The sequence below is a fragment of the Mercenaria mercenaria genome, chromosome 16 (assembly GCF_021730395.1).
Source record: "Mercenaria mercenaria strain notata chromosome 16, MADL_Memer_1, whole genome shotgun sequence".
Taxonomy (NCBI): Eukaryota; Metazoa; Mollusca; class Bivalvia; order Venerida; family Veneridae; genus Mercenaria; species Mercenaria mercenaria.
Window position 1 is genome coordinate 33,998,091 of NC_069376.1, and position 26,323 is coordinate 34,024,413.

Genomic DNA, 26,323 nt, shown 5'->3' on the forward strand with positions numbered 1-26,323 from the left:
CAGTCAAGTGGCTAGTTAAATTAACCCTTAACCTGCTGGCTGCAGATGATTCTGCCTTTGCGACCAGTGCAGACCAAGATCAGTCTGCACATCTGTGCAGTCTGATCATGGTCTGCACTGTTCGCTATTCAGTCAGTAAATTTTCAGTGAAAACCCCTTTGAGTAATAAGTGGTACTGTCCAAATTGAAAGATGGACCAGTCCATTATAGAAATATAGCAGGTTAGGGGTTAAAGTTCTTCTATGCTTATTTTTAACTTTTTTTCTTGATTTTTTTTTCTTCTAACAAATATATGTGTTACATTTTTACTTCTATAAAATCTATATGTCATAATTTGTACCAAATAATTATTTTATTCTAGACAATGTTACTATCAAAGAAAATTCAATCATTAGTACTCATTAATTCATTAACATTTCCTGAGCATGGTTAATTCAATTCCAAACACAGGGGAGTTGCATAACAGTCCTACATTAATGGTTTCTGCATATAACTTCAGAGAATCAATTCCCCTGAACAAAAGATTTTAACAATACAGAATAAATTACTTTAAACCATTACTAATACTATATTAAAGGGGCATGCCTCTAGATTTATGTCATTTTTTTTATGAAATTGACCAAATTCTTCCATATTGTTAAAAAATATTGTAAATTATGAAGAAAATATATCTACTTTATTTATAACACCTAAAACAATTGATGTATTTTAAACACAAGGAATTTTTCTTCAGACCGTTATATCATATTGAAAAAAAAACAACCTGTATCAACATAAATGAAAATGGATTTGCATTTTTTGACACTTTATTGAAACAGCTACTTTAAATTTAAGATTTTTTCTGGAGGTGTGCCCCTTTAAAATAAAATGATAAATACTTTGTAACATAACTATGTACACACGGTACTTAATTTTTACACATAAAAGTCTTTCCTTTATTTCATTAACAATATCTGTCTTTAATATAATCAAATAAAAACTTTCAAAACGAAATGACAGCACTGTGTTATCAAAAATTAGTTGTCAATTTAATTTAGTCTCTTTTTTGTCAAATATCTCGACACCCTTTGTGTTTTACCAAAAGTTATATAAACCTCCTGAAACTCTATACCTTGTCCAATTTCTCACTTATTTTCTCTTGATCATTTGCTAATTTCCTTTATCAAAAACCTATTTTCTCCGTCCACTATAGCGGTCACTTATTTGGTCATTTATTTTGTAACCTAAAACTGAAGTTGCTGATACTGATCTCTCGCCACCTCTCTCTGCCCCAGAGGGAATGTTTTCAGCCGAAAAACAAAAATGTAATATCCTATGTATTTCCGTATAGTTTATTATTTGGTAGCCAGCTAACTGAAGGTCATTTAAAGGTTCGGGTTTTTTTTATGTGACCACATTTTTTTAGTCTAAATCACCTTCAGTAAAGTACTCTTCAACTTTGAACACCAATTTGAGTCACTAACTTTTACGACTTTTATTTTCAATTAATCACAAAATACAATCAAATCTTAATTTTCTAACTAATCACCGGCTAATAAAAACCCAGACTGCAATACCTATAAAATACTCAGAATTTTTATCAGTACTGTTAAAACCTCTTAGACTACTAAAGACCACATTCAAATAAAGGCCACAACTGTAAAACCTGCTTATAAAAGCCATTATTTTCTTTTCCTCTATTAACCATAAATAGTATAAATTTACCATGTGTCACAACAAAGACCACCTTTTTTCATTTCACAAAAATGGTCTTTACAGACAAGTTTGACTGTATATCCTCTACAAGAATGATGCTCTATTCATCATTTTCTACTGTGTGACTGTATTTTATTACAGATACAAATCTACTGTTTTTCCTTCTATTTTTAATCATTTTCTATTGTGTGACTGACACAGTAGAGACATTTTTTACATATTTTATTGCAGATATAACTCTTGTTTTTTGGGGTTTTTTTAGTAAATAAAGAACACACTGGCACTGCATCACTTCATATTTTAACTTTTCGTTTTTAATTACTAACAAATAAAATGGGATCTTCTTTAATTTTGAGAACTGTGAAAGAAATTTCAAAGAATAAAGTTACACTGTTTTCATATTCATGAGCCTGTAACAACCAACCAGGCCACTATATACTTTTTACTGTCTGCCACACATTATTTTGTATTTTTCTCTATTGGATGATAGTGAACATCTGACAGACTTGAAACTTGTTTTTTGTGAATCTCTGGAAGCTGAATTGATTTTATCAGACCAATGATTATCCAATATTACAGAATACAGAGCTCTGATTGGCTGAATAAAATACAAAAGATTAATGCATCCAACTGATGTTTTTTTACAGAGCTTTGAATAATCATTATTTGTCTACAGCTTCCTTTTGTTGACTGTACTGATGTAGAACAAAACTCATGAGGACTATTTTTTTTACATAAAGAGGCAGTACGAAAATTAACATATATATTATGAAAACGTAACATTATATACAATGTATATTGCAGATGCAGTATGAAAATTAACATAATATGAGCCGCTCCATGAGAAAACCAACATAGTGGGTATGCAACCAGCATGGATCCAGACCAGCCTGCGCATCCGCGCAGTCTGGTCAGGATCCATGCTGTTCGCTAACAGTTTCTCCAATTCCAATAGGCTTTAAAAGCAAACAGCATGGATCCTGACCAGACTGCGCGAATGCGCAGGCTGGTCTGGATCCATGCTGGTCGCAAACCCACTATGTTGATTTTCTCATGGCGCGGCTCATATATATTTCGTAGATCCTATATGAAAGTTAATAATGTATATAAAATTTATTTAACAATAAAATAAAAAGAAAACACTACATATATACAGTCAAACACCAAATTTTTGCACAAATGCTCAAAGGGATGAGCAAAACGGTGTTTATTGAGGGTTAAATATTAAATAAAAGGAAAATGGCCTGGGACTTGGTAACTGAGCCCGGGGTGCTTGTGTCATTGAATGCTGGAGAGAGCCTGGGGTTCTTATGTCATTGATGCTGGAGCCAGATGGTTGTGTCATTGATGCTGGAGAAGACGATGTTTCACAGGAATGATTTTCAAAATGCTTCTTCTTCAAACTTTACCCTTCTACATTTCTGAAATGGACTGGTCTTTCTTTCAATTTGGACAGTACCATTTATGACTTGAAAATTACCTGAAAATTTACTGACTGAATATAGCGAACAGTGCAGCTAGACCATAATCAGCCTGCACTGGACGCAATGGCAAAATTACTTTCCGCCAGCAGGCTAAAGGTTATTAGCCCAAAATTTTATGAACTTATTCTGCTTGTAATAAAGTATCAGAGAAAAGAGTGTAAACAAAACTTTTGAAAGTTTTTCATTACGTTATACATGGAATGCAACCTATATCAAATATTCTAAAAAAAAACATTGCAATTACAAAATGCAACCGATTTTAGCTACCGTTGAATTATCTTTCATTGGTCACTCAGTTAAATCACTGAATAAGTGAGCGAGATAATACACCTGCTATACATAACAATACATTTTCATCTGCCTATTTACTACAGGCGTAATTACATAAATTCTTTTTAACCATCGGTTTTCAGATAAAACGGGAGACAGTCGAGTCATTTATTTAGACAAGATAATTATTGGTTCCTAAAATACAATCTCGGCAAAACAACCAATCAAAGTGGGATCAATATTTGTCCAGCTTCGGACCAATTCATTTAGTTTCTGGTCACTTTTTGTACTAATTAAACTGACCACTGGTCATTCTAGTTGTCATAGCAACAAAAGGGGTCACTTTAAGTCCCCTGTTCCCTAAAATAATCCATTTTGATCAACATGCGTTAGTCATTTTTTGCCCTAATTAGTTCAGTGTCAAGAATTCTGCATATTCATCAAGAAAATGTCCGATATAATTAATAATGATGAAGTATCGGTCATTTTTTTGCCAAAGGAAGAAGCGATATGCATTTTTCCTCTGAGAAGATGGACATGTACATCAATTGAGAACAAAAGTCTGTTTCTTTTCAACTAGATCTATATATTTTGAAGAGACAACTTTATTCAAGGAGTTTCAAATTTTATTTATTCTTTGTTTTTACGAATTAAATTCTGCACTACAGCTAAAAGACCAGCTTGAGATTTTATCCTTTTCCAAAAAAAAAAAGTATCCTGCTCTACAAAAGAAGATAGAAGCATATCTTCATAAAATGTAAACTGCATTTCGCAAAACGATATCTATAGCGAAAAAAAAAAATCTCTTTCTTCCTCATCAATGGACTTTCAAAAGCAACATTTCAGTTGTAGAACATTTTCCTAACCACCCACATAGTTGATGAAAATTTCCCTTTTATGGCCACAATGACTAAAAGCCAATTTAACAATGGTCAAACAGTCATATTTTCAAACAAGAAGTGTTTTAGGTGCAAAGTCCCACTCGGTCTGTCCAAATACAATTAAAAAATACAAACAAATGACCGAAAAAACCAATATCGCCATTAAAACAGCTGTACCAGTGATTAAATAGACATAACAGTTGTGGACGCAGAGTATTCATTACACAACTGCCCGAGGCCGTGGCCGTGATTGTCCACTTTATAACTTTTATCTATTAAAACTGATGAAAACATTCTGTTTTCACTGAAATAATCAAATATTACCATTTTTCCATGTCACGTAATTATTGACCGCATTGGACTGACAGAGAATGACCCCTGGCTAAAATATATATGGAGAACAGCTGGTCAGTTGAAGCTGAAAAACAATACAAAACAATGGTCTATCGAACCACTTCAAACGTTTTACAGGACAATGTAATTATCCGCTAATCCAACAGTTATGTCCTTTCATTAGAAAAAATGGTAATAAAGACAGGGCATATCTAGACCTATTATCTATTCCAAAAAGAAAAAAAAACAATAATAAGGCAATCGGGTAAAAAAAAATGTGTGTTTCTCAGGCACAATACACACAGATATATTTTAAAAATAGTTCTTAACAATACAGGCAATTGTATTTTATTACAAAAAAATCTTATTTTCTTACAGCTTTAAATTGGATTTATAGTAATATGAAATAAGTGCTACCTAAAAAGCAGAGCTCCCTTGAAAAATTAACAGTGCACCATGAATAAAGAAATGGTGCTATCGCAAAGACAATGAAGAGTTTAAGGGATCTGTTTTAAGAAGTTTTATGTTTTGAAAAAGACTACTTGCCGTAGTGATAATCAAAAATATTCCTGGGTGTAATAATAGTTTGTTACAAATTTTAACCTTTTGCCTGCTGGCGTCAAGTAATTCTGCCTTTGCGACCAGTGCAGACCAAGATCAGCCTGCACATCCATGCAGTCTGATCATGGTCTGCACTGTTCGCTTTTCAGTCAGTAAATTTTCATTGAACACCCCTTCGAATAATAAATGGTACTACCCAAATTGAATGATGGACCAGTCCATTTTAGAAATTTAGCAGGGTTAAGGTTAAGACTGCAGTGCATTAAATTTACATGTCCTTGTGTGAAATCTTGGCAAATATTCTACATATATTAAGGAAATACTGTACACTACAGCAAGAAACATTTGTATTTGAGCCGCGCCATGAGAAAACCGACATAGTGCGTCTGGTCAGGATCCATGCTGTTTGCCTTCAAAGCCTTTTGCAATTAGAGAAACCGTCAGCGAATAGCATGGATCCTGACCAGACTGTGTGGATGCGCAGGCTGGTATGGATCCATCGCTGGTCGCAAACGCTCTATGTTGGTTTTCTCAAGGTGTGGCTCAATTATTGAATAACTTCTGTGTTATCATGTTAATCATAATTGTTTGAAATATGTTTAATTAACAAATTAACAAATTTACATACATTAAAATCATAGAAACCAATCACTTTTATAAAAACTTCGATCATACCACCCATAAATGGAGAAAACATAACACATCCCATTCTTTAAAAAGAAGATGTAAAAATTGTTTAACATTTCTAAAATCTGAAAACAGCATTGCTCATCTTAAAAGCTTTTTTTTCCATTTAAACTATCGTATGTTTACTTATTCGAAAGCTTGAAAAACTGTCAGGAAGAGGAACCTGTATTTGAGAAGCGTATATTTTCAGCTGATTTTAAAAGAATTAATTTTTAACCAAACAAGGAGGGAATTAACTATTTTTAAACATATAAAGCTGGACATTTTGTAGAAGAAATATGGTATCTATGGTAACAGTTATGTGCATTTTGCATGACAACTGCAATTTCAACACACAAAAAGAGAGATACTTCCCCAAAAACCAAGCGCTGTCATCTGCAACTGACCCCTTGAGGATATTAATTTTTAGTGGTCAGTTCTTTATTGTACAGGGGTCAAGGGGTCAAACTGACCCCTCAACTGGACAGTACAGCCGGCTGCAAGACAGCTATGCTGCAATTAAACAAAATTAGTTTTCTTGATTGAAGATGCATCTGAAAAAAGCTGGCTTCAATTTCTCTTGGACTGATCTTCACATTGACCAACTGATCAATACAATGAATGGTCATTGTGCCTACTTTGCTGGAGAAAAAATTCTTTTGTAAAAATAAAGACAAAAAAGTTACACATAATAGAAATAATGGAGGCTTTATTAATTTTAATGTTTTTGTTTTTTTCTGAAAAGTCAAAAAAGCTTTTTAATGACCTTTTTTTCTAAATAAAACCTTCCTTAATTTTTACAGACATGGTTCCAACCCTCCTAAAGCAAATTTTAAGGACTTTTCCTTTTCTTGGGAAAAAATCTTTTTTCAATGTCTTCTAATTGCAAACTTTCTGGACATTGCAAGGGGTTGTGGGGAGAAGCATGGCTTGTGAAATATGTATTGATATTTTTTCATCAACTCCTCACTTGTATTTGTTAGTTCTCGCTCCCCCCACCCAAACCCCGGCCCTCCCCCAAACCACGGAATTTCAAGTATCAATTCCCCATTTTCCCCGGTTCTGTCTAAACCCTCGTAAGAAAATTTGTGACTTTCTTTATACCCTATTTTATTTTTGTACAGTCCAAGTATTATGTAAACAACAATTTTCAATGGAATCATAAAATCATTTCTGAGCTTACTGTGAAATCAGCAGAATTTGTAGCAGACTAATTTTTTAGTTTTTCGTGACAGTGTTGATCCACGAAAATTAAGTCCCAACAAACAAGTTAAATTCCTGTTCACTGTATCTTGGAAAGATGAAATCCAAGAAATCACATCCTCATGAAGTAGCTATTTAAGATAAAACCACAAAATATTTGTTTGTTTTGGGTTTAACACCGTTTTTCAAAAGTAGTTCAGTTATGTAACGGCAGGCAGTTAACCTTACCGATGTTCCTGGATTCTGTACCAGTACAAACCTGTTCTCCGCAAGTAACTGCCAACTTCCCCGCATGAATCAGAGGTGGAGGATGAATGATTTCAGATGCAATGTCTTCTATCAAATCTTCACGGAGAACATAATATTATGCCCCGCCCAGGGATCGAACTCACGCCCCTGTGATCTGTAGATCTGCGCTCTCCCTAATGAGCTAAGCAGGCAGGTTAAAACCACAAAATGTCATGCTGAAGAAACTAAATGATTTTTTAGTAATCTTTCCAGAGCGACTACATCAGATTCTATACAACAAACATAGTTTAGTCTTTCTCTAAAGAGGTTGCACTGTATTACAAAATGCGATCAGGTATATAGTAATGACATTTTATTTAATGCTTAATTAATACTCATGGGGGACTAATTTTCAGAATAAATATTTCATGCTTTCTCATCAAAATCAACAAAATTAAATCCAAACAAACAAAGAAATTTTACCAACAAAATCAAACGATTTGATAGTCTAGAAAATGAAGATGCCTTACCTTTCTCAGCCAAATTATCGTATTTCTAAATGCGTACTTTCTTAAAATGTACCTACACATTTCAACTCATACTGTGAAAAACTACAAGCTATGTAAGTTATATTCAGGCCAAAGCATTTCTACGAATAGTTTGTCGTCTGTCATAAATAATATCATCATATAACAACTTCTCACAGAAGAATGAAAACTCGCATATCAATTGTAATGCAGAGCAAGAAAAGTCCTGAAAATGGTACTTCTGAAAATCAGCTGACCCTTTTCAGTATTGGATACCCATTTCATTATTGCTTCATTATTATTTGAGACAAAACTTGACTGTAAATCGGGCATGAAGGTCTACTGTGAACACTGAATGACTACAAAACCAGGGGTTGTGAATTCGATCCCCTGTTCCTCCAATTAAAACTAGGTGTTTTTGTCACAAAAACATATGTCTCCCCCCTATGTACACCTTTAGCTCTTGTGGCCATTTTGTGCAGCAAAGCAGAACACACCGGCGATGTGCACAACTAGGCTTGGTACTGATCACTCCTGTGATGTTTCGTCGAAATCTAGCTAACAGTTTGACCTGTGAAAGCTGGACGAGATTTTTCTATTCTTATTTCTGGCAAGCCATTTTGTGCAGCGAAGTGGAATGTGCCGGCGATATGCACAACGAGGCTTAGTACTGATCACTCCTGTGATGTTTTGTCAAAATCCAGCAGCAGTTTGACCTGTGAAAGCCGGACAAGATTTTTCTATCTTTAGTTCTGGCCGCCATTTTGTGCAGCGGGCGATAAGTACCCAATATAGGCTACCCTTGGTGACTTAATAAATAAGCTTAAATACATACATACATACAGACACACAAACCACATTTAAGGAGGTTTAAAACAGTATTTTGAAGGCAATTCAGATACATTGCTATTTCTGAGAAAATAGACTTAGCAAGCAAGAAGTATAAAAGTTAAATGCTACTGCCACGCATTTTAATAAAAACTTTTTTTGACTTCACCAAGAGCTACTTAAGGGAGGTAATCTGCTGTTTACTATACTCATAAGCTTTTCTTTCATTAGAATTGTTACACTTTTGTTCTGTTTTTGCCAGATGTTCAAATGATGGATTTTTTAAATTCATTAATTTTGTGCAATATCTAACCTTTTATGAATCCCCAATTGTTTGTTCATTTGAAAACTGCATAAACTGCTCTTAACTACTTATGCACTCACCTTCAAAGTTTGCCTCACTCTACATTCCTCCAAGGTTAATAAAACTTTAGATTGGATACCAGCCTAAAATCTCAAGCATCTGATTGGTCATTCTTAGAACCATTTTGAAATTGACCAATGGCAATGTTGCATTCATAGTATTATTCACAACACATGCACCACTTTTTGAGCACATAACCAAATATAAGATATACATTAGCCTATGCAGGAAATAAAAATTTTGATTGATTGATTACATATTAATTGTTTTTGTTTATCAGTTTCAAACATATTAAGAAGAAAATTTCCTTCCACAAATACAAATCTTTATTTTATAGTGAATCCTGTTGTTCTTTTGTCTAACCTGCAACCACTTTAATACCAAGTAAAAGCAATATAGTGAAACCCCTCTTACCTGGACACCTCTGAATACCAGTAACCCCTCTTACCTGGACACCTCTGAATACCAGTAACCCCTCTAATATGGACACCTCTGTATACCAGAAACCCCTCTTACCTGGACACCTCTGTATCAGGGCTCCGGAAGTTTTGAGAACTCAATCGGTCCGAAACGAAAATCCTGACATCGGCGCTACCCCACCCACCGCATTACCAATATACCTTATTTGTAAAACGTGACAGAGTAAAGAAATAAGCATGTCATGCATTAAAACGGTCAACGCGAGTTACCATACAATGAAGACGGTTATTCAGTCTTATGTGTGATCGTTACTTTGTTTAAATTTCGATGTTTTTCCGAGAAAATACTTGCAAGGATAAAATTACCGAGGCATACACCGTGTACCTAACTAGTCTAAAAGCCAAGGCACGTGACTTTGGTACCGTATACACGGCAGATAAATTGTGATGTTCCCTCATTCTTTGACAGAATTTTATAAAATACAATGCGTCAAAGCGAATTACACGACACATATTCTCTGCTATACATCCTCAGTTTTTTAAGAATACTCTACCACGGACCGAATATGTACGTTATGTGAACGCTGAGATCGAATTTCCCGCATGTGTAGTACCAAAAGGTCACGCGGGTTGGCCACGGATATTTCACTTCACTGGCGTTGTACTTCAATAAGCAACTACATTTTATTAAGTTATATGTTCTCTTCCGTTATGTAAACAAAATTTCATTTTGAAACGTTTTTTAAAAGACCGATTTGATAAACAGCGGCACTCCGGTTTTCTTTATCATTCGTGTTTATTTTTTTTATTTTTTTATTTTTTATTTTGTACAGTGGAGTTGCAAAGACGATTTTCTGCACTTGTTTCAACTGGAGCCCCAACAAATGTATCATGTAATTTTTACAAATCAAGTAATTATAAAAAATATTTATATTGGTTTCCCGTGTGATGTCTCATTAGATGCAGTGACCATTTGTTTTTTTACCCGTGATCAAACATAGCCTTTTGAAATAAACCATCCGTCGGATTCTAAATAAAAGTGGATCCCCGTCAAAAAGATTTGGATCCAGTCAGAAACATTTGGAAACCAGTCAAAAATGTTTAATACATTGCAGTCGAGGCCGTCTGCAAACATTAAAGGATGTGCCGCGCGAGCACTGATTGCGTCACGTGCTAATTACGGACCTATTATCAAGGTAACAATCAGACCGTTTGACACGTTTATTGATTATCTGCGGGTGCGACCAACAATTTCCTGCTTGGCAGGTGATCGTGTATTGAGTTATCAGACCGAAATTTATACTTTTCTCCATTTTTAAGGGACCGCTTTTTTTTCGTTTTTTCACTTCACAAATCGGTCTGGAAAGTCAAAAATCGGTCCAAAACCGACAAACCGGCAAATTTCCGAAGCCCTGCTCTGTATACCAGTAACCCCTCTAACCTGGACACCTCTGTATACCTGTAACCCCTCTAACCTGGACTCCTCTGTATACCAGTAACCCCTCTAACCTGGACACCTCTGTATACCAGTAACCTCTCTAACCTGGACTCCTCTGTATACCAGTCACCCCTCTAACCTGGACACCTCTGTATACCAGTAACCTCTCTAACCTGGACTCCTCTGTATACCAGTCACCCCTCTTACCTGGACACCTCTGTATACCAGTAACCCCTCTATCCTGAATCAGAGTACCCTGATGAAACTTCAAATCAGTATTGTCAGAAGTTACTGCGAAATATCCATTCAAATTAACATAAAGGGAGGTTGTTCAAAAATTCACTTCGGAGTTGCCTACCCTGATTGTCTGGGTCCACTTAAATGAAATTTGGAACCAATCATGCAAGTGAGGTAATTTGAAATAAAATCAGTCCAGAGTTATCTACCCTGATAATCTGAGACCACCTAAAGACATATATCTGAACTTTCAAATCAATCACATACACATGATTAGGACTAGTGAAGAAAAACAAGAGCTGTCAGAGGACAGCAACGCTCGACTATTCAACAGCCTTGTCGCTTGAATGAATACGAAAATCGAAAAAGGGACATAATTTAGTAAAAAAGTAAAATAGGGTTATGGAACCTGTATAGTGCTTATCAGCTCATGACAGTGGACAGGTGGTTGAAGTTTCAATCCATTCCCACTAGTAGGTACTGAGATACCAGCTTACATATAAGAATTTAACCCAAAACTCCTAAGTTGGAAAAGGGGCACAATTTTGTAAAATGCGAAGTTGAGTTATTGACCCTTTGCACTGCATGTCATATCATGACAGTGAACTAGTGTGTGAAGTTTCAATCCTTTCCCATTAGTGGATACTGAGATACCAGCTTACATACAAAAACTTAACCAAAAATTTCTATGTTGAAAAAGGGGCATAATTTTGTAAAAAAGTGAAATAAAGTTATGGGATCTGCTTTGTGCATGTCAGATCATGACAATGAACAAGTGTGTGAAGTTTCAATCCATTCCCATTAGTGAGTACTGAGATACCGGCTTACATACAAAACCTTAACCAAAAAATTCTAAGTCGAAAATGGGGCATAATTTTGTAAACAAGAGGGCCATGATGGCCCTATATCGCTCACCTAAGTAGAGTTGCTTGCTTGAACAAATTTCTTAGCTAAAGCTTTAAGATCTAGGCCTTCTGGTTTATTTTTAGCAAATTTATGAAGATTTCCCTTCGTACAATCAAGTAACCCCTGGGGCTGGGTCAATTTGACCCTGGGGGTCATGATTTGAACAAATTTTGTAGAGGTCCACTAGGCAATGCTACATGTCAAATATCTAAGCTCTAGGCCTTCTGGTTTATTTTTAGAAAATTTTGAAGATTTTTCTATGTACAATCAAGTAACCCCATGGGACGGGGTCAATTTGACCCCGGGGGTCATGATTTGAACAAATTTTGTAGAAGTCCACTAGGCAATGCTACATGTCAAATATCTAAGCTCTAGGCATTCTGGTTTATTTTTAGAAAATTTTGAAGATTTTTCTATGTACAATCAAGTAACCCCATGGGACGGGGTCAGTTTGACCCCAGGGGTCATGATTTGAAATTTTTTTGTAGAAGTATATTAGGCAATGCTACATGTCAAATATCTAAGATCTAGGCCTTCTGGTTTATTTTTAGAAATTTTTTGAAGATTTTCCTATATAAAATCAAGTGACCCCTGGGGCGGGGTCAATCTTGACCCCGGGGGTCATGATTTGAACAAATGTTGTAGAGGTCCACTAGGAAATGCTACATGTCAAATATCTAAGCTCTAGGCCTTCTGGTTTATTTTTTAATTTTTTTTGAAGATTTTCCTATAGAAATCTATGTAAAATAAAGTGACCCCTGGGGCGGGGTCAATTTTTATCCCGGGGTCATGATTTGAACAATTTTAGTAGAGGTCCACTAGGCAATGCTACATGTCAAATAACTAAGCTCTTGGGCTTCTGGTTTCTGAGAAGAAGATTTTTTAAGATTTTCCTATGTAAAATCAAGTGACCCCTGGGGCGGGGTCAATTTTGACCCCGGGGTCATGATTTGAACAAATTTGGTAGAGGTCCACTAGGCAATGTTTCACACCAAATATCTAAGCTCTAGGGCTTCTGGTTTTTGAGAAGAAGATTTTTAAAGTTTTTCCTTTCGGTTGCCATGGCAACCAGAGTTCTGCATGGAATTCAATTCTTTGAATAATTTTTAAAGAAGACCATCCAAGGAACATCCCTGTGAAGTTTCATCAAAATTGGCCTGTTGGTTTAGGAGGAGATGTTGTTTAAAGAAAAGTGTGGACGGACGCCGGACGGTGAGCGATCACAATACCTCACCCTGAGCACTTTGTGCTCAGGTGAGCTAAAAAGCAAAATAGAGTTATGGAACCTGTGCAATGTAAGTCAGTTTATCACAGTAAATAAGTGTGTGAAGTTTCAATCCATTCCCACAAGTCGTTACTGAGATACCAGCTTACATACAAAAACTTAACCAAATCGGGACGCGGACGCCGACGCATGGGCGAGTCCAATAGCTCTACTATTCTATGAATAGTCGAGCTAAAAATGCATAACAATGTGAAATATAGCAATTTCTGCAAATCAAGGACACATAACTCTGGTCCTATTAAACTGATTTAGCTCTAAGAACTCATCCAAGATCTTTTAATTATACACATTCAGTGTAAATATTATCGGTGAAGGAATGAAGTTTCTGGAGTGTAAACAAGGGAAAATAGAGCAATTTCTGTAAAATCAAGGGCGAGTAACTCTAGCCCTAATGGTTAGATTTCATTCATAATCGAACTAATTTGAGATCTTATGCTCATACACATTCTGTATAAATATGATTTGGATTGCTGAAGGAATGAAGGTGCTTTCGTGTAAACAAGGTAAAATATAGGGATTTTTGCAAAATCAAGGGCCCATAACTCTGGTCCTACTTGTCTGATTTTGTTCAAAATTGAACTGATCCAAGATCATATGGCAATACATAAACTATGTAAATATGTTTTGGATTGGTGAAGAAACGAAGCTGCTAGAGTGTAAACAATCACAATATAGTAATTTTTGTTAATCAAGGGCCCCTACCTCTGGTCATACCAGCCAGATTTTGCTCATAATAGAACTTATTCAAGATCTTGAGGTCATACACATTCTATGTAAATATGATTAAGACTGGTGAATAAATGAAGATGCTAGGGTGTAAACAAGGTGAAATATAGCAAATTTTGTCAATCAAGGGCACATATCTCTGGACATACTGATCTGATCTAGCCCATAATCAAACTCATACGAGGTCTTGTGACCAAAAACATTGTGACCAAGATTGATTAAGATTGCTTTATAATTGTGGATGCTAGAGAGTATTTACAAGTGAAATATAGCAAATTTTGTCAATCAAAGGCACATAACTCTGGCCATACCGATCCGATTTAGATCATAATCAAACTCATCCAAGGTCTTGTGACCAAAAACATTGTGACCAAGTTTGATTAAGATTGCTTCAAAATTGTGGATGCTAGTGTGTAAACAAACTAAATGTGAATGGACGAACGACGGACGGACGGATGGACATTCATCGATCCTAATAGTTCACCATGATCCTGGTGAGCTAAAAAATAAATAAGGCTCAATTCACAGTTTTCAAGGAAGGTCCTATAACCATATTTTTACCAAATTTTATCCAACTCTTACCTTAAACCAAATGGCCGGTAATACGACGAGCCAACCAAAGAACACATGGTCATTCTTAGACTACTATTCTTCCTATTTGAAAGTCGTTATCACTTCGTCACCTCTACAACTCTGGATGAATTACTGGAAAGAAAAACAGAATTGTTTTAAAAGAACAAATTCCTGTAAAAATATTCTCCTTGTAAAAGTTTGTTCTTTGCTCATACTGGTAGTGCAAAACAGGTTTTTTTATTTTGTAAGAATATATTAAAAGTGAATTCGAAATTTTTTTTTATTACTCTAAAGGAAACAGATGTTTATTAGAAATTCTTTGAAATATTCAAAACATAAAGGTCACTACCGATTAGAAAAATATTAAAAATTGCAAATATGACTTCAACACAGTAAAATTTCAAACGTTTCAAGATTATAAAAGCAAAATCATGAAAAATGCAAAGTTCCGAGAAAATTTAAATGGAAATTATGCATTCAAATTTGACCTTAAGTAAGATTTTTTTTGCATTACATCAAAAATGTCATACCAATAATTAAGCTCTTCTGAAAGATGTATCATAATTAATTATAACATAATTGTATCAAAACAGAAAAAATTGAGATATTTTGTAAAGAAATATTAAAACAACAATAATTATTATCCAAAAAATGTCATGAAATAATTGACTGTGTATTAGAAAATCCCTCCTGCCCCCACCCCCTAAAAAAACCACCTCTCCTCAAAGTCATTCCCCTACCCCAAAAATACTCCCCTAAAAGACCTTACCCAAAAAATACTCTCCTTAAAGAAGGTCCCCTATCCCAAAAATACTCTCCTCAAAGACATTCCCCTACCCAAAACATACTCTCCTCAAGAGGTCCCATATCCCAAAAAATACTCTCCTCAAAGGAGGTCCCCTACCCCAAAAATACTCTTCTTGGAGGAAGGAGCATTTCCTATGGCGGAAAAACACTGAATATATACCCTAATGCAATTTTTTGTTTGTTTTCTTCACAACCAGATGTTAAACAACATTAAATGGAAGGCATTCCAGCCTCTCTGTTTATAATATAAATTAAATCAACATGAATAAATGTTTTTGATAGTCCTTTAAAACACAATGACCAGCTTTTTAAAGTTATTCATTATTACAAATCTTACCTGAAATAGCTGTCCTAAAAGTTTGCGTTTTCCATTTAGCATTACTTGGTAATATTTTGTCAATTCGGTAACAAGACAAATGACATTCATATCAGGTATCATGCCCTTTTATACAAATCTAGACCAAGGGCTTGTCTATGGTGATAATTTTTTCTACCATTTTTCATTTACCAAGACCAGAATATGTTGAATTCTGTAAATTTTCAAAGGGTTTATCATTATCACAATCTGATTGTTACTGAGCATAATTCTGAGAAACAGTGAGCTTGATCTATGATGTTTTACTAGTGAAACTATATTTAACCCTTAAACTGCTGGCGACAGATGATTCTGCCTTTGCGACCAGTGCAGACCAAGATCAGCCTGCACATCCATGCAGTCTGATCATGGTCTGCACTGTTTGCTATTCAGTCAGTAAATTTCAGTGAACACCCCTTTGAGTAATAAGTGGTACTGTCCAAATTGAAAGATGGACCAGTCCATTATAGAAATACGGCAGGGTAAGGGTTAAGGTTGCCACCTTTGCGTCACTTGCTTCTCATCAATATAATAGGGTTATTATAACAATAGCTTGATCTGGGATGCAGTATTCGGCTCGAGTGGATTTTGTCAGATCGGATCTCATGAGGCGCGCAAGCGCCGAGTGTGATCCGACCTTGTAAAATCCACTCGAGCCAAATACAAAGTCCCAGATCCAGCTACTGATATAATGACCCTTTTATTATATACCTTTACCATTTTGATTCTTGTTTTGTTCTTGAATGAAATCTTCGATGTTTATCGATATTAAATAGAACTTAGTGAAGTTTTTTATGTGTGCTATTTATAGAAATGTGTCGGGTCATGCATATTAATGAAAATTGTCCAGCAGCATACAATATGGAAGGTACAATATGGAATTTAAAATGTACAATATGGAATTTTTGTCTGTCTGTTCACATTGAATTGTAAAAATACATGCCGATTTTTTACAGAATTTATATAGGTATATAATAAAGGGTATCATTTCAGTCAAGAGTCTGAAATCACTTGACTGATATACAAAATATATGCTAAGCATGTAAATTTATCCCTTAGCATATACATATTTTCATGCTAGATATGTATAGTACACGCTACCCGTATAAACTAAATGCATGCATAAAAATTTGAATGCTCAGTGCATAAATTTTAGATGCTACGTGCATATTGTTGGCCCAGAAGAGCTTTCAAGTTTGTTTCGGATCCAACTTCCCCACATGAATCAGAGGTGGATGCCAAAAGATTACAGACACTATGTCATCTATACACCCTGCACATGGATCAAACTCGGGACCCTGCAATCAATGGATCTGCACTTTCCCTACTAAGCTAAGCTGGTGGACTGCATTGAAAAAAATATTCTCCAAGGCCATAAAAACATTTAGGGTCAGGCCAAAAATTTAGGGTAGGTCGGGATACAGGAAACAAACAATTCTTTTTTAAGCCTAAGGAACAAGCGGAATCCTAACAGAAATATACTTATTAAATGATTTGCTGACCAATAGTCAAAACTGTGTGTATAATAACCAACAGTGCATTCAATAAGTGTTTTATAACACTGTACAATATCAGAAAACTTAATACAGATTTTTCCCCCTCAAGTTTTAGACTTTACTCACGCAAAATTTAGTGTTGAACTATAAAATGGTCAATAGCACAAACAAATATTGGCAATAAATTTAAGGAGTCATGTAATAATTACAGATAGTAACATGCAGGAGCACACCTTACCCACCAATCCAAAAAGCTGAAATTCAATGCGAGCACAAAACTTGAACTGGCGATAAATGTAAGGAGTCAAGAATAGTAACAGATATTAACATGCTGGAGCACCCCTTACCAAAAACTCCAAATTCAATGCTTGGGGCGGGGGACATGTAGCTATATATACCAATGTGATAATCTGATGTTAGTCATAGTGCCCACTCTAAGGTTACTTGACCTTATACCACTAATACAAGTGGGCAAATTGTCAGTTACTTGTGAAGATTCTGATGAAGATAAATCTAAGAATTTAAGGAAAGTTATCAAACTATCTAGAAAAATGGCAGACTGTCCTTGTTATGCATCAAAATATGCAGTACAACACCGACAGCTGGAAGTCAAATTCTGGAGACAGCCCCTGGGTTGCAAGGGGAGATAATTCTGGAAAATACACACATATCTAGCCTCATTACCCCCCTGTTGGTATACGGCTATTCTGCAGAAAAAATTTTTTTTTAGCTAATTCATTCATTTATGTATAGAGAAAAGGTCATAAATGCGGTAAACACTTGTTTAATTCTTATTTTTGAAGAAAATTCAAGAGTGTATCAGATTCATGGAACTTCTCAAGCATTTTCTTGCATGGTAATATTAATTTTGGTAATTTCTTCTCACTGCACAATTACATAGTTGCATTGCCCCAGTGATTTAACAAAAAACATCTCTTTTCATACAAATCAAAAGGACAATTTGACTACCATTGATCATTTTGTTTCTGAATCCTACAATAAAGCTCTTGCAGTCAAAACATGAGGTGTGTACTGGACTAGCCAAAGCAAACTGCATCTCCATTAATTTAAGACCACAACTGGTCTTTCAATGAAGAAAACAATGCATAGTAGCGAATTTTTACAGGTAGACCAATAGTGGTAGCTAATGATAGAATTTCAATCTCCTGGAACTAAATTTGACATGGATGGATTTTCTTATTATCTCCCTTTACTGATAATCTTTGTTGAAAGAACATTAGATTGCCTTTGAAAACTCTCTGAAACAAAATACAGCCACTGTTGTACTCTTAGTTTAGTTTATAAATGCTTATTTATTTTAGCTGGATTGTGATAAAAGCTTAAAGCTTATTTGAACCTAATGGAGTCCGCTTCCTGGAATAACCAGTACTAGCATCATATGAGAAGTCCTGGTCCCGACTCCAGCGGAGCTAAAACCCATGACCCCTGGGCTGAGTGGCCAACACCTTAACCACCAGACCACTGTTCCCCTACTTTTAAGCTATACATTTGAAAATAGACATTCATGTTATGCTTTTTCTTTCAAAGGTTTCAGCCCAATTCTGTATGATCCCAGAGATCTTTAAAAGTCTGGTCATTGAAACAGACATAAAAACATTTTGAAAACTGACATCTGAAATTTGTGTATATGTAACTGATCAACATACTGAACATTTCTTTTGTGTTTCTTGTGCTTTTATTTGCTTAAAATACATATAGGGTCAGAATTTCACAAAAAAAATTAAAATAGCACATTTTTTAAGACAGATCAATAATATTTTGTACATAGGCAAACTTTATATTTCTTATTTTCCTATTAGGCCATTGTTGCTATTTGTGCAATACAATGCTCAATCTATCAATTCTATAGCAGATAGTTTCCCTTTAATGGTATACGAAACAAAGTACCATCTAAAGGGCCATAACTCTTATAATCAAAACATAACTTTAATCAACTAAATTCTATTCCAATTAATAAAACATTGAGCTTGATTTAAGAAATACAAATACCTGTAACTGTCCTGATCATTGCTTAACCTTTTTTTACTAGAAAGCAATACCTCAGCTGGCACCGCAGAATACTAGAATCAAATAAAAAAAAATTAACCTTTATACTAATAATTATCAAAATCTGTATAACTCTTCAGGTCATGTAAGGGGAGAATATGTGTCCAGCAGCCAGTTAGCTTAATCATTATAGCACTCGCCCTGTAAGTGAGGGGTCCCAGTTTCAAGCCACGGACCGACTGCACATTTTTGTCACACTGTGACATTGGACGTCAAACATGGGACTGTGGCATGCTTGCTTGGTCAGTCTTACAACACTTGCAATATTATGTACCTTTGGAATTCGAAGACGAATTTCCCATTTTGTGGGGGTGTATGTCACGCTGCAAACTTGGTCACACAAGGGGAGAGATGTGTCAGGCAGCTCGGTCGGTAGACCACTTGCCTTGTAAGCGAGAGGTCCCGGATTTGAAACCTGGACTCTCTGCACATTTTTCTCACCCTGTGACACTAATATAAACTATAGTTCTTACAGGAAAACAACAACTGCTTGAATAATCCAAGATTTCAAGCAATCCAAACATAGAAAATATACTGACGTCTGGAATAGCCCATTTCGTTTCACATATTTCTCAATGAATCTGTTTGTATCCATACTGTACCCTCATATTGAAAGCTTTAGAATTCTGAAAGTACCATTGCCATATACCAACCATGGTGATAATTTTTAAGAAATTGATTATACACCTTTTTACAATGGTCTGTAATCAAGTGTTGTATCCAAAACCACATAATATGCATTCTTAAAAAGGCTTAAGTGGCAGATATGACCTTTTCCCCGCCCTTTTTCCTCAGTAGATATGTCTAAAACCTACAGAAAACTTGGTTGTCAGTAAAAGATACAACCTTATTTAATTAACCCTTAGCCTGCTAAATTTCTAAAATGGACTTGTCCATCATTCAATTTGGACAGTACCACTTATTATTTAAAGGAGTGTTAACTGAAAAAATACTGACTGGATAGCGAACAGTGCCGACCATGATCAGCCTGCACAGAGGTACAGGCTGATCTTGGTCTGCACTGGTCGTAAAGGCAAAATCACTTGCCGCCAGTATGCTTACCTTTAACAAAATGTTATTTTTGACTCAATAAACTGGGTCACACAATTGTCGCCACACAAATATGATTCTACACTCAAACTTAGGCTCTTTCATGGCAGTTTAGGAAAAAAATGTGTAGGTCATAAATGGTTGTATGTAACAGTTACAACTTATATTTCTGGGAAATCAATACAGAAAACTATAACTGTTCAAGCAAACCCTGATGCTCAAATGAGGAATGTTTCTCAGAATCTCAATAAACCACTGACTGAAATCTTGAAAAAAAATATTTAAAAATTTTGAATTATATGTCAAAGCAATAACACTGAATCATATGCAAGTGTTGTTTTTTTATTAAATAAAAGGCAAATATTCGAAAGAAGGAAGTATGTTTTATAGGGTCAAAATCTAATGTTGTCAGATAATTTGATAAATGAGGGTTTTAAATTTTATAAGGTATTATCTCAAAATAAAAATTATCTCAAAATGAAAATTCAATCAAAACGAAAATTCAATTTAAACGAATTTCTCTAAAAAAATTTTTAGAAAAAAAAAAGACAAGCAGTGATCATGCGATACATGTACTTGCTAAAAAATTCTTTTATATAAAAAAAAATATATATATTTACTTTTCTTTAAATTATTGAATTCTACTGATTAAAATAGTCAAAAGAGCACTAAGAACAATGTAAATAAAAAAATCAAAATAAAATAATTTCAAATTTTAAATGCTCTTTGAAATCTTTTTAAATCATTTATAAGAGAATATTATTACCTTTATATTTTTAAATGCCTTTGATTATTTCCAAGCACATATTTTTTACTTTTACACACAAAAAAATACACAAGTTTGACAGGTTTTTTTTTTTTTTTTGTAAAACAGAAAAAAATATGATTATGTCAATCATAATATCCCAGCTCAATACATTTCTCTCATGCAATTAGGGGATTTCTCACTGGCAAGCATTTCTTCATTTCACCAGTGGTCAGTCCCAAAAGCCCATTGGTCAGTTTTATACAAAATGTATTACCATATTACCGTAGCTCCCTCTAAGATGTTAAACCAGCGACTTGTGACTTGCGTCAAAATTTTTCTTTCTTTTGAAATGCCTCTGAAATAAATTCTTCCTGAATGAAACAGCAGGAATTATGATCATAATAATGATGAGGGATGATGGTAATTTAACTCTTACCTTGCTAAATTTCTATAATGAACTTGTCCATCATTCAATTTGGACAGTACCATTAACTGTTAAAATGGGTGCTTACCAAAAAGACTGAATGACGAACAGCGCAGACCATGATCAGACTGCACAGATGTGCAGGCTGATCTTGGTCTGCACTGGTCGCAAAGGTAGAATCAATTGCCGCCAGCAGGCTAACGGTTAAATTTTTTTTCAGGGTAAAAATATTGTGGTCTCCTAGATATCAAATAGCAAATATATGACTTGAATATACTTAAAACTAAACAGATTCACTATCATCATCATCATCACTGTCATATCATCACCACTACCATCATTACTGTTATTCATCCTGATCTTCATTGTTGAATATATTTTTTTACATATTCCAACCAAAACTGTTAGTACGTTTTAAACTATACCAGTTAAAACACTAGACAATATGTTTTTATGTGATTTTCTGCTGGAGAGATAATATATTTATGACAAAAAGTTATTTTGATTAGATCTATGTCATTTGATCAGACTGATTCCATTTTCTCCTCCTTACAGGCCCTGTCACTATTCCCCCTGTACAGAAAAACAGAAGTAGTGCAGAAATATATAAGATTTCTGAATCCAACCTATTCCTCGAGTTTAAGCTGCTATCCAGTTATTTCGACAATTCATAACATTTTCTCAGTGTGCATGCACTAATTCAGCCTTTCTCAGTGTGCATGCACTAATTCATCCCTGTATAAGGCAGAAGATTGTTTGTGGTATTGAAAGTTCTAGAATCAATCTACACAATGGCAAGAGTTTGCTTGTTTACAGGGCTTCGGAAATTTGCTGGTTTGTCGGTTTTGGACCGATTTTTGACTTTTCAGACCCATTCGTGAAGTGAAAAAACGAAAAAAATCGGTCCCGTAAAAATGGAGAAAAGTATAAATTTCGGTCTGATATCTCAATACACGATCACCTGCCAAGTAGGAAATTGTTGGTCGCACCTTCAGATAATCAATAAACGTGTCAATCGGTCTGATTGTCACTTTGATAATCGGTCCGTAATTAGCGCGTGACGCTATCAGTGCTCGCGCGGCACATCCTTTAATGTTTGCAGACAGCCGACTGCGGTGTATTAAACATTTTTGACTGGTTTCCTAACGTTTCTGACTGGATCCAAATCATTTCGACGGGGATCCACTTCTTTTATTTAGAACCCGACGGATGGTTTATTTGAAAAGGCTATGTTTGATCACAGTAACAAACAAATGGTCGCTGCATTTAATCAAAGAGCTATAATTGTACATTATAGGTCTTTGATTTAATGAGACATCACACGGAAAACCGATAAAAATAATTTTTATAATTACTTGATTTGAAAAAATTACATGGTTCATTTGTTGGGGCTCCAGTTGAAACAAATGCAGAAAATCGTCTTTGCAACCCTACTGTACAAAAAAGAAAAAAATGGACGGGCAACCACAAATGATAAAGAAAACCGGGGTGGCATGTTTATCAATCGGTCTTTTAAAAAACGTTTCAAAATGAAATTTTGTTTACATCAGAAGAGAACATATAACTTTTATAAAATGTAGTTGCTTATTGAAGTACAACGTAAGTGAAATGAAATATCGTGGCCAACCCGCGTGACGTTTTGGTACTATACATGCGGGATATTCGATCTCAGCGTTCAAATAATGTACACATTCGGTCTGCGGCAGAGTATTCTTTAAATACTGAGGCTGTTTAGCAGAGAATATGTGTCGCGTAACTCACTTTGACGCATTGTATTTTATAGAATTCCGTCAAAGAATGAGGAAACATCACAAAGTATCTGCCGTGTATACGGTATCGAAGTCACGTGCGTTGGCTTTTAGACTAGTTACGCACACGGTGTCAGTGCCTCGTATTATCTCGGAAAAACATCGAAATTTAAACAAAGTAACGATCACACATAACACTGGATAACTGTCTTCATTGTATGGTAACGCGCGTGACTGGTAACTCAGTTTTAATGCATGACATGCTTATTTCTTTACCCTATCACGTTTTACAAAATATGTAATATTGGGAATGCGGTGGGTGGGATAGCGCCGATGTCAGGATTTTCGTTCCGGACCGATTGAGTTATCAAAATTTCCGGAGCCCTGCTTGTTTATCACATTTTAATTAATTAAAAATTAGCAGATTTTACACATAGGAGTCTCTGCAGGGAATGTTCTTTGCATTTTTTAAAAACAAAAATATTTACTTGCTAATGCTCACCTGCACTCCCATAAAATATGTCTCAAACAGCACAACATAGCATTAAAACAAATCATGAAGTGGGAAAGACTATGGGGCAACTTCACATCCCCAGTCTTTTGTGACTCTCCCAAGGGCAGACAATCCAGCTCACAAGCTGCAGACTGGTAGAAAAATGTGCTAGGCTTCCTCGGCAAGCTCCTAATCAACCAATATGCCTATGAGAAAGAAAAGTAGATCTATATTTAGAAAGATAAAAGAGACACTAAAATGAATTTTAGTGATATTTGGGTCTGACACGTGTCTAGCATTTCGAGCACGCCAAAAAAACAATTTATAGTTTGGAAATTGTTTTAGAATACATGTAAATTAACCTGAAACAAAAGATACAAAGCTCGTGACACATTTTTCAAACCTTTTCATGTCTAAAAACATTCACCGCATGATAACCTTTGTGAGGAGTCTGTTGCACGTGATGCTATGACTTATGGCGGGAATACAATAAAGGGGAGTAACTTTTACAATATGTACCTTTTCTTTTAAAGGGAAGTAACACTTGTGAAATGCATATATGGATATTTTCCGCTTGGGCCTTTTTTCCAGCGGTTAAACTCTGAATCACCTTGTTTAAACTTAAAAGAATGGAGGTTTTATGCACTTACTGTGCTTAAGAGGTCTCCGTGGCCAACATGTCAAGGTCGCTCTGGCTTCGAATCATGCTGCCATACATCCCCGTGGGTTTGAAACATCGGTTGTAGTGAATCTTTTTTTCATGCGAGGAAGCCACAGGACAGGCTTACGGAATATTCGTGGTTCTACCCAGCTTCCCTTGAAAATCGCTACATGATCTTCAAATGTATCCACGTGTCGTTTGAAACATTGACTTGCCCAAGGTGCCCCTGAAAATCCGTGTCGTTTGAAACATTGACTTGCCCAAGGTGCCCCTGAAAATCCCCATATGATCTTCAACTGTATCCGCGTGTCGTTTGAAACATTGACTTGCCCAAGGTGCCCTTGAAAACCCCCATATGATCTTCAACTGTATCCGCGTGTCGTTTGACACATTGACTTGCCCAAGGTGCCCTTGAAAATCCCCATATGATCTTCAACTGCCCAAGGTGCCCTTGAAAACCCCCATATGATCTTCATCTGTATCCGTGTGTCGTTTGACACATTGACTTGCCCAAGGTGCCCTTGAAAATCTCCATATGACCTTCAACTGTATCCGTGTGTCGTTTGAAACATTGACTCGCCCAAGGTGCCCTTGAAAACCCCCATATGACCTTCAACTGTATCCGTGTGTCGTTTGACACATTGACTTGCCCAAGGTGCCCTTGAAAATCCCCATATGATCTTCAACTGTATCCGTGTGTCGTTTGACACATTGACTTGCCCAAGGTGCCCTTGAAAATCCCCATATGACCTTCAACTGTATCCGTGTGTCGTTTGAAACATCGATCTGCCCAAGGTGCCCTTGAAAATCGACATATGACCTGTATCGTTAACCCCCCCCCCCCCCCCCCCACTCCGCCCCTCAAAAGAAAAAATTGGGGCTCGTATTCAAACCCTGCATTTCTAATCTCGGCAGAGTATCAACATTCTGTGAAAAATCATACATTAAAGAAAACCTTAGTAAGCCACAACAAAATGTCGCAAAAATGCGCAGGTCATTTTATTATACCATATGTGTTTGGAAACTGGTCTTTTCATAGCCACTATCGTAAAGAGAGATTCTTTTTTTTTTTCTTTCTTGGAATACATAAAAGGGCTGTTGTATCAAAATCAGTACATTAATATGTTCATGCTATATTGGCTCTTTGTCAACAAATTCTTTAAAATTTATCAAGGCCCTTCTTGCACAACTGCTAAAGATAAAAAAGGTGTGTAATACCAGACGTCTTGTAAGAGGATATAACGGCTGGAGTTGGTCAGTTACAGGTCAAATAAAGGGTCAAAGGGGCTGACATGTAAGCGTGCTCGTAATAACTTACAGCTTTCATGTATTTTACTGAAAAATAATCAATAATGCAGAAAGCCAAGAAAATCTGGCCAGTGTATTCCAACAGCAATACTACTGTCACATTAATAATATAAATTAATATAATTAATTAACTCATATCATAATTTACAAGACATTTTAGAATTAGGAATTAATGTTACAGACATCCATTTCTAATGCATTTCAAATAACTTGGTGCAGGTGCATGCAAAAATTGAACATAAATATTATATTTGCTTTTGAAAAAAAAATCTAAAAGAAAGAATGAAAAAGTAAGAAAAAAACTTCTTAAATCTGAAAAATAATTTTAAGCTGTTTGAAATCGACAAAAAATGTCTATCTAAATCATATATGAATATTTCCAAAGTTAATAATTTTACTTTTTCGACAAAGACCGTTCATATTATATTAATTTTACGGAGTACACGGACTGATTCAAACACTACGAGACTTTAGCACTTTATTATCAACTTTTATTTTATTAATAACAGATCGTAGATACAATAATATTTCATTTTAACAGC

General features: G+C 35.4%; 1 protein-coding gene across 4 annotated transcripts in view; it reads right to left on the minus strand.

Annotated features, from left to right (window-relative positions):
* The window catches only part of LOC123541329 (uncharacterized), a 64,218-nt gene extending 40,200 nt beyond the window's left edge, over positions 1 to 24,018 (minus strand). Inside the window, exons 1-3 of one of the 4 annotated variants that reach the window (XM_053526662.1) lie at positions 23,822 to 24,018; positions 21,422 to 21,502; positions 14,634 to 14,756 (exon numbers count right to left, since the gene is read on the minus strand). In XM_053526662.1, the coding sequence (XP_053382637.1) occupies positions 14,634 to 14,686 (53 nt within the window). In that variant the 5' untranslated portion in view covers positions 14,687 to 14,756; positions 21,422 to 21,502; positions 23,822 to 24,018. Of the gene's footprint in view, positions 1 to 4,654; positions 4,681 to 7,851; positions 7,932 to 14,633; positions 14,757 to 21,421; positions 21,503 to 23,821 lie in introns of those variants that run through there. The other 3 variants (XM_053526663.1, XM_053526672.1, XM_053526667.1) reach the window with 3 other exon arrangements.
* Positions 24,019 to 26,323: the final 2,305 nt, after the last annotated feature.